This window comes from Drosophila yakuba, chromosome 3R, assembly GCF_016746365.2.
Source record: "Drosophila yakuba strain Tai18E2 chromosome 3R, Prin_Dyak_Tai18E2_2.1, whole genome shotgun sequence".
In the NCBI taxonomy this organism is placed as follows: domain Eukaryota; kingdom Metazoa; phylum Arthropoda; class Insecta; order Diptera; family Drosophilidae; genus Drosophila; species Drosophila yakuba.
In genome coordinates, this window is record NC_052530.2 from 16554692 (window position 1) to 16566390 (window position 11699).

The 11699-nt window shown below is 44.1% G+C and overlaps 6 protein-coding genes across 7 annotated transcripts; 4 read left to right on the forward strand and 2 right to left on the reverse strand.

Annotated features, from left to right (window-relative positions):
• Positions 1 to 36: 36 nt before the first annotated feature.
• LOC6537126 (probable ATP-dependent RNA helicase spindle-E) lies at positions 37 to 7023 on the reverse strand. Its single transcript, XM_002097651.4, has 11 exons — positions 6748 to 7023; positions 6448 to 6690; positions 4032 to 4762; positions 3309 to 3961; positions 3062 to 3207; positions 2414 to 3003; positions 2215 to 2362; positions 1015 to 2151; positions 831 to 952; positions 557 to 769; positions 37 to 498 (listed from the first exon to the last, which is right to left on the reverse strand). The coding sequence occupies exons 1-11, from the start codon at positions 6940 to 6942 to the stop codon at positions 366 to 368; spliced, it is 4311 nt and encodes a 1436-aa protein (XP_002097687.1). The 5' UTR covers positions 6943 to 7023; the 3' UTR covers positions 37 to 365.
• On the forward strand, positions 4975 to 6185 carry LOC6537127. Its single transcript, XM_002097652.3, has one exon. It carries the CDS (start codon positions 5052 to 5054, stop codon positions 6138 to 6140), a length of 1089 nt encoding a protein of 362 aa, XP_002097688.1. The 5' UTR covers positions 4975 to 5051; the 3' UTR covers positions 6141 to 6185.
• A 242-nt stretch (positions 7024 to 7265) lies between the features above and the next one.
• On the forward strand, positions 7266 to 8366 carry LOC6537128 (NADH dehydrogenase (ubiquinone) 23 kDa subunit). The gene is made up of 3 exons (XM_002097653.3): positions 7266 to 7424; positions 7608 to 8059; positions 8125 to 8366. The coding sequence occupies exons 1-3, from the start codon at positions 7385 to 7387 to the stop codon at positions 8284 to 8286; spliced, it is 654 nt and encodes a 217-aa protein (XP_002097689.1). The 5' UTR covers positions 7266 to 7384; the 3' UTR covers positions 8287 to 8366.
• A 132-nt stretch (positions 8367 to 8498) lies between these two features.
• On the reverse strand, positions 8499 to 9810 carry LOC6537129 (actin-related protein 2/3 complex subunit 3). The gene is made up of 3 exons (XM_002097654.3): positions 9661 to 9810; positions 9346 to 9519; positions 8499 to 9238 (listed from the first exon to the last, which is right to left on the reverse strand). The coding sequence occupies exons 1-3, from the start codon at positions 9664 to 9666 to the stop codon at positions 8885 to 8887; spliced, it is 534 nt and encodes a 177-aa protein (XP_002097690.1). The 5' UTR covers positions 9667 to 9810; the 3' UTR covers positions 8499 to 8884.
• Positions 9811 to 9957: 147 nt separating this feature from the next.
• On the forward strand, positions 9958 to 10960 carry LOC26535005. The gene is made up of 2 exons (XM_015192667.3): positions 9958 to 10398; positions 10483 to 10960. Exons 1-2 carry the CDS (start codon positions 10078 to 10080, stop codon positions 10891 to 10893), a joined length of 732 nt encoding a protein of 243 aa, XP_015048153.1. The 5' UTR covers positions 9958 to 10077; the 3' UTR covers positions 10894 to 10960.
• A 29-nt stretch (positions 10961 to 10989) lies between these two features.
• Positions 10990 to 11631, forward strand: LOC6537130. 2 transcript variants are annotated; one of them, XM_015192668.3, is made up of 2 exons: positions 10990 to 11077; positions 11128 to 11631. In XM_015192668.3, exons 1-2 carry the CDS (start codon positions 11024 to 11026, stop codon positions 11563 to 11565), a joined length of 492 nt encoding a protein of 163 aa, XP_015048154.1. In that variant the 5' UTR covers positions 10990 to 11023; the 3' UTR covers positions 11566 to 11631. The 2 variants fall into 2 exon arrangements, with proteins under 2 accessions (XP_015048154.1, XP_039231867.1); XM_039375933.1 differs by having other exon boundaries at positions 10996 to 11074.
• The last annotated feature ends 68 nt before the right edge of the window (positions 11632 to 11699 follow it).

Consider the following 11699-nt stretch of genomic DNA (forward strand, 5'->3'; position numbering starts at 1 on the left):
GTCCCGGGGCTTTGATTTTTATAAACAGCAGAGCAGTTTGTGGATCTTTGCTGAATAGAAGTCTTTATATTTAATGATAGCTATAACGATATAGTTAAAAACAAAAATTATATTTCACATTATATTCCCTCTCTGTAAGACAAAGAAATACTGATCTTAAGAAGTTACTGTAATCAGAAACTTTCTTAATCAATTTGGTTAAATTTTAATGGAAACGAAAACCATTTTTCATCTTCATGAATTCTTGATCTTCAGGTATGTAAATTAGTGTAATCTTGTGCCTTTCAAATGTTGTCCTTTACAAAAAAAACCTTATTCAAAAACTTCAAAACAAGCTTTTGTCAATTCGAACGATGTAACCATTCTTATTGATTGCAAAAGTCGATTTGCTTTTCGCGATCACGGTGCAGTATGGTCAGAAGATGCAAACGGAGCTGGGGAACCGATTCCAACAACTGATTGCACAGTTTGCAAGTCATATGGGGTAAAGTGCCTTCGCTAAAATTATAGGTGAAATTATATAAAGCTATATATTCTTGTAAATAACAAGTCTTACAAGTTGCGCCATTTGTGTAGCATGCTACAGTTCTCTCTCAGATTCATTAAGCGACCCATGTCGTCCTCTTTGAGCTCAGTAAGTGAGTGCATCGGAAATATTGCCCTCTTGCCAAAAGGCTCATTCGGCATTGGCAGTTCGGGATTGGTTTCCCATACAAAATCCGAATTGCTCATATTTTTTCCAATATAACTACGATCCTTGGAAAGAAGCCTTCGAAAGGAATTTTAGTGAAATCATTTAAATAACAAGACTATAAACGTAGCAATCTTACCTCTTTATCAGGCTGCGCAGCTGAGTGTAAATAGATTCACGTTCATTTACACTGACAGCTGGATAATTTTCTTCCTTAAAGTTGAAGAAGACACTATCTATATAGTAGCGAATTTGATTAATCTAAAATACACATAAAAAATTGAAAATTGTTTTGCATATATATCAGTAGTCTGCGTGCCTACCAAAACCAAATCATCTTCGAGAATGTTGACATCCAAATTAATCAACACATCATGCTCTGCGTAGTAGGGCTCTCCTGTTACCGGATCACAACCCAAACCTGCCAGAATAGACACATATGATGTGCCCTCTTCATTGCATTTAAGTTGCATAGTGGGACAAAATAGCATAACCATTAGTGCACCATATCCCTGCACATTGGGCATCAATGTGGTTCCACGGGCTGTCAGTGTCTGTCCATTTGGACTCTCCACGGTTGCGTGGGCCACAATCAAATGATCGTGATGATCTTGAGGATCAGTGTCTAGCAGAACTGCATTAACGGAAGCGGAATCTATATTCACCCTTTTACTTGAGCCCACACGAATAATGGACTGCATGGAACATTCCAAGGGACTGTAGGGTCCTTTCAACCTTACATTGGTGCCGCACAAGTCTTGCGGAGGCGGTGGTAGGTCGAAATCTTGCGGCAGCTGGCAGGATCGTAGGTACTCCTCATTGATTTGTTGACGCTCCGCCGAGCTCAAGTACCGGCCAGATTCTTGACTACGCAGCCGGAAATCATGATCCTTTCTAGACATATAATCTTCGTCGGACCGACGACAAAGCTTTTGCGCTACAAGCTTATCATTGATTGTGCCATTTCTCATGTGAATAAGAACAGCTGCTACATTATTGAACAGCGAATACACCTCAATATCAATGCGACCACATTTGGCTACAAACTGGAGCAGATCATTAGCTGCGGTGGGCCAGCTATAATTTCCGTGCACCATCGAAGAGGGCTGAACCAGTGCCAGCCTGCACTCAAAAACACGTGGCGGAAGGTCGCCGTATTGTTGAATCAGCTCTTCCGACATAAAACGCAGTTGCTGCATGGGCAGCAAAGCGCAGTCTCCATAGTCGATGAAGCGAACATAGAACATTGGTTGGCGATTGCTCTGATTCTCAGGTCGGATCACCGTGGCGCGCTGGAAATTACTGTCGCGTTTGGCCAGCACCATCATGCCCTTTGAAATGTCACACGCGTCAACTACGTATTTTCTTAGTTGCTGTGGGGCATTGAAGATTTCAGACATATTCCGAATGCACTCTGCAAGTGATAGGGGTTGAAAATAGAACTTGCCACAGTTGATGATCTGTAAGTTAGGAAAATACAAGAACTCAGAGATCTTCCACATTTTAGAGATGCAGCCACTCACGCCAGTAATCAACCCTGTAATAGTTTTGCTGAAGACAGATGGCAGGGCAAGAAGCTCGACGTTTAAAGGCTTTGTGGGTGGAATCCAACGACCCTCAATCACATCTCCAATCCCTCGCTCCTGTACGTAGTTCATAAATTGTTTCGGTCTGAAATAATGAAATATAAGCTGGGTAATATTAAAAACGTAGAAAACTCACCTCATTATACGTATTATACGTTGCATACAACTAAGTCGCATCCTAACTGCCTTGTAAACTTCACTTTGAACTCTGCCCGGCACACTAACAAGCTTAGATGAATCTGCAACGCAATCATCTTGCTTAAATGTGACAAAGACCTTTTCAGAACCCGGTTGAAAGGTAACGTCCATGTTCTCCGGCGGAATCCTCGCATCATGAAAAAAGTCCTTAATGCGCCTAGTGTACAGCTCGCCCATACAGGAAGGCCCAAAGTTGGTAAAATAAACGGTGCGACAGGGATCGTGCCCCGATATTGTCTGGTATATATGGCGGTCGTGTTCATTCCACATCTCCTTAGAACGCGTAAAGTAGTTTGGGTAGAACGCACCGGCGATGATAACTTTGAGAATAAACGATTTCTCACGATCGTCCATAATCTGGCTAGGATTAACTGAAAATGGAATTAGACCAAGATTGGTGCATCGCACACGCAGCTCCTGCACCAGCAAGTGCATCTCCTTAAGTGACCGCAAGGAGACATGGAAACGGTTAGCCCAGCGGATGGCAGATTCCTGCTCGTGACCAATTTCCACCATGTTCAAATATGTCTGCCGGAGTAACACGTTATATTGTACTAAAATATTAGCAATTCATCGCAGAACTTACCAGATACACGCGCCATATGGCCACCAAGTCGGAGCCAGATCCATCGGCGAAAATATAGTGCATCCAAAATGAATCAAATTGTGCCCTAGTACTTCTACTACTACTACCTTCGTGCACATACAAGCCACGCATCGATAAGCCAGCAGCTACAAAATGTTTTAAATAATTTAAATGCAAGGTAAATTATAATCCCGAAAACGCAGTATTTAGCTTATAATATTCCCATGTTCTATTATTACCCACTCACCCATGATTATAGCTTCTTCGAGTAGGTTAAACACATAACCCAATATGATGAGGCGGGACAAACGTGGGTCCAACGGCAGCCGGGACATGATGGTGCCCCAGTAGGTAACATCGCCATCCATCGCGTTGTAGACGCCGTCTACTGTAAGGAACAAAGCGCCCACCTCTTTCAGAAGCAATATTGTATTCTGGATGTCCGACAAGTTTGGCGGAGACAGAGCCAATGCCAAAATTTCAACCGGTGACCCCATTTCCAGCTCTTTGGCCCTGAGCACCGAGTTTTGCAAGGGCAGGCGCAACATTTCTGGTATTCCAAACTCGGACATTTCCCTCTGGTAAAAGGATTTATTAACCATACGGTAAACGCGTCCACTTCGAAGACGTCCAACACGACCGGCACGCTGGCGACAATTGGCCTTGGAGGCCCAGGTTAAGCGAAGCGAAGAGAAGTTGGTAGCCGTATCGGTTACCAGCACTTTTGTTAGGCAAAAGTCAATTACGTATGAGACATCTGGCACTGTGATGGAGCTCTCAGCGATATTTGTGGTCAGGATGATCTTGCGAAAACCGGGAGGCGGGGGGTGGAAGACATCCCGTTGATTCTCCGGTGTCATCAACGAGAAGCAACGAACAATAAAAACTTTAACGTTACGACTGCAATAAAGCCATAAAGTTTAGAACAAGTAATGAAAATGAAAATAGTACAACTTTGGCTACTGCTTACTCGTTTTCCAGCATAAGAGTTATGTTTTCTGCCATTGTGTCGATTTCGTAAATTCCGGGCAAAAAGATGAGCACAGCTCCATACCGCAGAGCCTCGTCATAGCTCATCCGCGAGTGGATTGCACCCTCCCGTTCCATGTTGTCAATAACCATTATGATCTTTACCGCCGCCCTGTAGCCGTGATCGTTGATTTGTGGAACGAGCTGGTCGTCCTCTTCTTCCTTCCACTTAATGCTGCCCATCTGGTCACGGTAGAACTTCTCGATCGAGTGCTTACGTCCATGACTGGCGGAGATCACCGGTGGAATTGAGTTCGTTGTGGTAAAGTAATCGGACAGTTCCCTGGCATCGATGGTGGCCGACATCAGGATAATCTTCACATGCCGCGAGTTGGTAGCCAGCAAGCGACGCACCACGATCAGTAGAAAATCCATGTCCTGGTCTCTTTCATGGACCTCGTCCAGCACAATGTGCGTGTAGTGGGTCAGCGTCTTGTTTCTTATTAAGTTGTTCAGCAGCACCCCGGTGGTGCAGTACAACAGACGGGTGTCCTCCAGAGACGTCGGGCGGTGCAGGCCCACCTGGTAGCTACACACTGTGTCCTGCTGCCACTCGCGCTCCTGGCACACTCTATTAGCTATGGAGATGGCAGCTATGCGGCGGGGTTGTGTCACCACAATGTTGCAGTATTTGCCGCTCTTATATCCCTCGTCCAAAATGTATTGGGGCACCTGCAAGAAAAAAGTATTGAATTGAGTAGCTACTTATAAATAAAACTATTAATACTTAATACTATTTATTCCTTAAGTAAAGTAAAATGTTTAATAGTTATTTTTAATATTTTGAAGATTATCATTTTGCGCCTATTTTTGAAAGTAGCCCATTGATTATGAACACTACATATTTATCGATAGTTCATGGTAGTGCTGTAAAACATTATAATCGGCGAATGTTGTTGTTTACATTTTGAAGCGGATGGGATGTAAGATGCACCGATATTTCGCGTAAACAAGATCCAACATGGAGTTGAATGTCTTCGACGACTGCTGGGAGCTGGTGCAACGCTTCCAGCGATTGGTCAACGATGGAGAAACCTGCGAATTCGAGGTGTTCTGCCGGTGCTGGCGGGAAATGCAGCTGCAGCACCTCTTCACTGCCCAGACGAACCACACAGAGGTGATAGCCACCACTCTGGCGGCCCTGCATGTGGCCAAGCGGCTGTCGTGCTCCCGACGCACCACCGGAGACGTTTTCCCGGCATCCCGCGCGCAAAGGATTGGAGGATTCTATCTCCTCTATGTGATCTACTACAAGCAGCCCACCCACACCTTTGTTAAGATCGAGGTCTCTCCCCGCACTTGGCAGGAACTAACAGATTACGCTCTTGATCTGCGAAAGGATAATCCGGAGCGGAAGGACACCCAACAAGTTGCCTACATGTTGTGGCGCCTGGTCCAGGAGCAGGCCTTCCGCTTCACAGCACTCGACTATTGCCAGGGGCTGGACAATCTGGTGGACTACGACCGTGTGGAGATCATAGCGGGGGCCAGGGAACAGAGACAGAGTGCCGTAATGCAGAAGCAACAGCGACAGAATAACGTCAGTTTGTCATATGAACTGGAGGGTCTGCGAGCACTGGACCAGGCAAGTCAGCCATTGTGTGAACTGGAATCAGCATACAATGCCCAAAAGAAGCATTTGGCAACTGACCATGAGCACGCTTTGCCGCCCACTCAAATATTTGGCCATCTGCGAGACGTATTTGCCGATATCCAAAGAGTTCTGGGTGCTAAAAAGAATACTCCAGACGAGGAATGCCCCACAACATCTACCAGCAATCAGTTGGAAGTGCGACAAAAGGTACGAAACAAGGCGATGTACGGCATCGAGGAAAAGGAACCGCCACACCAGGCAGAGGAACTAGAAGTGGAGCTGGAGGTCAACGAGACTTATCAACGGAGGATGTCCTCAGCCACCGTATTCCAGAAGGCATTGCCAGATGAGCTGCAGCAAGAGTATGAGATCTTTGACTTCAGTGACGACGAGGAAAAGGAAGTGGGAGAAATTGAGGTCACAGATGAAGAATTCAGAGAACTATTGGGTACTTAGTTAGTTTATAAAATTGTTACATAAATAAATAATTCTATGACTTCATTTTGTATTTTTGCGCTTTGCAATCATGATCTGGTCAGGAATATTGGATTAAGTATTACTAAATTCAACTTATATGGATCTGACTTTTAAAAGTCAACGCCATAAGGTTCAATTATAATTCGTTTGCATGGGCTGCAGAAACATAATTTTTCTTATAAGAAAACAAGGCTTAGATTTCATTTGTAGGTTAGGTTTTGCTATGCAACTCGCATTTAAACTTTAAGGAATGGCAAATAACTCCTGATAACGTGGCAACACTCACCTGCGTGGTCTTGCCACATCCTGTTTCGCCCTTGAGAATGACCACCGGATTGGCATTGATGGCCGCCAATATTTCCTCGCGCTTGGCGTAGATGGGCAAATTCTTGTCGCGGTTTAGATTGAATCTGTACTTCTTGTAGTACTCGTCATCCCGCCGAATTTCGGTTTCTTCCTCCTCATCGTCGGTGTCCAAATCGTCCAGCGTGTGCTTGCGCTTGCTTTGGGGACATTCGTCGCGCAGCGTCTATATCAAATTACAAATAAACAAAACAAAGCGCTGACGCAGACTTTTAGTTCTCACCCTGTTGAGAAGACCCTTTTCCTTGGCTACGATTTCAGTGACATATTCGGTGCCGATAACTTCGCGTTTGGGCACTTTGGAGTCGATGGAATCCGTGGCCATCATCTTTGGATCGCTGCTGATGTAGCCTTGCGGGGCAACTTCGCGCTTAAATTCCTTCGAGAAATCAAAGAAATCCATCACATCCTGATCCATTTTTCGCCCTTTTCGTTGTCAAACAATGAAACCAATATTTCGCAAAACCGCGTAGCGTTCTTTTTTGAAACGGTAAATTGTAGTGGTGGGGCTTTTGATATCAAAGGTGGGAATTGAAAAACTTGATTTATATCGATAGTGCCATAATCGGCGTTGTAAGCTTTTCATAAACGGTATTCGTATTATAAGAACAAATGTGTTGCAATTTTTTAAATTCTCTTTTCGGATAATAATATTCATTTGGATATTTATTTATTTCTTTCTTCCATATTTTCTTTTCGTATTATAATTTAATAAAAGTATTTAAATACGATAACTTTCAATACAATATTTAGATATCGAATTTTTGTGGATAATCGAAATTATCCCAGCTCTAATTTGTTCGGGCAAATTCAATAGCAAAACAACTTTTTGGCAATTTTAGTTTAATTTGGTCGCAAACATGTCGCTATCTATGCGAATCTTCACCGCATCGCGCAACGGTAGGTGGAGACACAACACCTCACATCCATCGTTTTCCGGAATATCTAAAATTTCCGTGAAAATCACGCCGAGTGAGGTTATGTAAGCTTATGTCATACCAAAACAAAAGACTAAATTCGCTTATTTGAGGATTACTTTCCGATTGAAGAATGTAACTTAATGGTAAAATGTGCTCCCTACAGGACAGCGCATGTTTGGCAGCCATGGAGCCCGTCTGCTGGCCGCCCAGCGAGCAGAACCCAAAGATATCGTCGAGGTTCCCAAGGGCTATGTGTATGTAAACAACAAGGAGCTGAGCATGGAATTTGCCGACATCACTGATCGTGCAGCCTCCACCATGTTCTTCGGCGAACTCTTTCGCGGATTTGCCGTCACCCTGGCGCACATCTTCAAGGAACCGGCCACCATCAACTACCCCTTTGAGAAGGGACCATTGAGCCCGCGATTCCGCGGCGAACATGCCCTTCGTCGTTATCCCAGTGGAGAGGAGCGCTGTATCGCTTGCAAGCTTTGTGAGGCTATCTGCCCTGCACAGGCAATCACTATCGAGGCGGAAGAGCGCGCGGATGGCAGCAGACGCACCACACGCTACGATATCGACATGACTAAGTGCATCTACTGCGGATTCTGTCAGGTGAGGAGGAGCACACTCTTGCCACTGTTTACGGGAAAATAATTGCATTTCCTTACCCCCTTCAGGAAGCCTGTCCCGTGGACGCCATCGTCGAGGGACCCAACTTCGAGTTCTCCACGGAGACGCACGAGGAGTTGCTGTACAACAAGGAGAAGCTTCTTTGCAACGGCGACAAGTGGGAGTCCGAGATTGCCTCGAACTTGCAGGCCGACCATCTCTATCGTTAAAGCTTCTTGTACCCCTAGAATTCCTTGTTTAGAACGATTTTCCAATTAAAGATCGTTGCTGTGGCTTCGTCTTAAGCGATTGTGTGGTTGTACAATGATTGAAGGGTTCAGATATATGATTTATTTAACGGCTCGACCGGCCAGATTTGGGAATATTATACTCGTCAAAATACATACCTATATTATTTATATTGAAAAAGTTCCACCTTGTATTCAACTGATTTCAAAGTTTATTTAATAAACAGGCTAATAGAAAGCGAATACAATAAATAAAACTTAGTTAACATTTCACTATACCGATCTTGATTACACAAATTTAGATTATAATTTCCTCATGCTGGCCAGTTGTTTTGAAAGCTGCTTATAGTTTTTTTCCAGTCTAACTTGGGATTTGTAAAAACAATTTACACAAATTATTTAAAACAGAAAGGTCTACAAATGTAAATAATTTATTTTATAGTGGTTAAAGAAATTAATTAATAGTAATATTCTGGCAGTGACACTAAAAATTGGACCACGCTGCTGCAGTGAATCCTATTTTAAAGTATGTTCACCGGTCGTGGAAGCAAAACAAGATCTTGATATTGTGGCGAGCTGATTATTGTCCGGGTCCAGCCAGACTCTTCTCCATGAACTTCTTTTTGGCGAAGCAGGTCCACCACTTGTTGGGCTTGCCATCCTCGGTGTTGAAGACCTTCTCCAGTACCCGGTTGCCGGTTTCGTGGCGCAGCTGCAGAAGGTACTGGCGCATTAGATCGGCATCCTGGGCCGTTTGCGGCTTCGCATAAACGGCGTTCAATGGAAAGCCTGCATCGCCGGGAATGTCGAACTTGGAGATGGCCAGGCTGTACATATCCTGCTGTCCTTGGGCCTTGCTCGTGGAACGATTAAGCTTCTTGAGGCACTCTGTTATGTAGAGCGTCACATAGATGAGCACGCGGTCCACGTCGGACTGAAAGAGGTAACCCAGAGTTGGTGAGTTTATTTTGCTCATTTGTAAGGATTCACTATAACCAGCACGTGACCCGGTTAGTCCTGAATCCCGGTTTGTGGCCTCACCTTGATTTCGTACGTGCGAAAGAACACATTGGCTTTGAAGAAGTAAAGTGACTCATCGATGATGTCGCTCTCAATATTCGCACTGGGCGCTGGTCCGCGCACCTGGGTCCTCAGCGGCAGGATGGCCATGTTGCCCACCTGCTGGCGCACCTCCTTGATCTGCGAGTGGTAGGCCTGAAAACATTGGTAAGTTACAAAATTATCTTTTTCCAAAAATTTGCTGCCTGGCAGGGGATCACGATGGCAGGTGGAAAGAACAGGTAATATCTCAACGCCGTGAGTTTATCTGCCATCTACATGGAAGTATCATCTCACCGGCATGTTGAATTGGATAATATAAAAGATTTAAATTAACGTTTCCAACTCTTATTTAATTTTTCGTTGTTAAATAAAAACAATTGTAGGCGTCCACTGTTTACAGATTTGTCAGCCCTGGCTTATCGACCCGTTCGATAGATCGACCTATTTAAGTAGATTTTAGCCACTATGGTCACACTTACCATTAAAAGAGCTCAATTTTAAAAAAAAAATATAATATAAAAATGTTATATTTGGTAATTAATATTTATAAATAATGGTTACGTTTTTTGAAGCTTTGAAAGCTTTAAGCTATCTGCTTTATCTGTCAGAATCAAAGCATCGAATGTTAAACAAAACAAGTTTAAGTAAAAAGTTTAAAATTTTCAATGTGTGCGCCATCCACAAAGGAATTCGATTTTGACTTCGCTCTTTATGGATCGGAGTAAAAATTTCCTGCAGAACGTGGCCAATTTCGCTGACCAGCTGAGTCTCAACCAATTGGAAAGATCCACAATGTCTTACAAGCGTCTATGCCTGGAACTGGGGTCCATGAGCAATACGGTGACTCCAGCCGTTACTCCTCCGACATCTCCTCCTTTGGCTGCTGCCGTTCCCACCAAAGGACTCCGGGCAAGTGCTTCAGAGTTCGTGCCCCAAGTGCCACAGACCAGTGAGCGGATTTCCATTGAATTGGACAATGAACAGGATGAGGATTCGGATGACGATGGCTACGATGAGGAGCGCAACAGAGCTGTAAGTGTGATACAAAATATATACACTTTCCAAAAACTGCACCTTTAAACTATAACATTAAATTACTAAATCTACTTCCCCTAGCCAAAGCCGGCAATCTACGGCCTCCGGTTTTATAACCATCACTATGAGGCCGTGGACGTGAGCGATAATCACTTGGAGGCGGAAAAAAAGCGAAAGTTTGGCTACAGGGCTCCCAAGTTTCGGCCGAACCAACCGACTGGTCGGTCTCTAAAGTCGGAAACGAGCCCCACCACCACTGCAAAGCCTCCACCGGAATTGGCAAACGGACAGCCGCATTTCAAAGGACCCTACATGCCACTTCTGCAGCACAGAATCGCCAACGCAGAGGCCTACGGGCTCATCCAGGGTTCTGACAAGCGGAACAGCCTGCTCCTGGAGGACATGGTGAAGCAACTGGCTCGCCTGGACAACTGTCCCTTCAATCTGAGCGCTCTTTTCCCGGAAAAAGGTGAACAGAAACCAGCACCCTAGATAGCTCTGTATATTCTATAAAAAGTATGAGTTTCCTATTAAAAGGAGGCTTTGACTAAATATTCGATATGCTATTCAGATTTATCATTTGTGTCATACGGTCGCTAGTGCTTGTAGCAGGTAAAAAAAAATGGTAAAAAAAAATAAATACAAATCTGTAGACCACCATAAGAAGGAGAAAGTTGTAAGTTTCTAAGGCTTGCCCAGGCTTGTAAGTCATAATTACTTTTACAGACTCCAGCAAAAACAAAGACGGAAACTCCGGGCACTATGGATCCGAAGGATATTGAAGCAAGACCATCTGAAAACAAGGAAAGTTCTCCCGAGATGGAGGTGGAGAAGGCTAAAACGCACTTGGACCAGATGTTGGCTCTTTCCACAATGCCACTGCGTTTGGATCACCAAATCCGGTGCATCAAGGCTCTTCAGCAGGAGCTCTTTAAGCTTCACCTGAAGCAGATGTTTCTCCTCGACGGCTGCGCAGATTTCCTCCAGGAACTTAATGCCGTTCAGCCGACTAATGACTGCGAGGAGAAAATTGTTTTGGAAACATTTCGCGAGGTCAAGTCGAAGCTATCAGACGTATTTGAGCGCTACCTTCCCGCTCAGCTGGATATGCTGAAGCAAGAATCGAAGATTTTGCAAATGTCCAGCGAAATGATTTCAAAATAATTTCATTATTTTGATTTATAACAACAAATATAATGAAATAATATCGGAATTAGGAAAACTCTCGAATTATTCTAAGTCATCCAGTTTGAAAAATCGTTACAGGTTCCATTTCTTAAGCAAATATCGCTTATCGA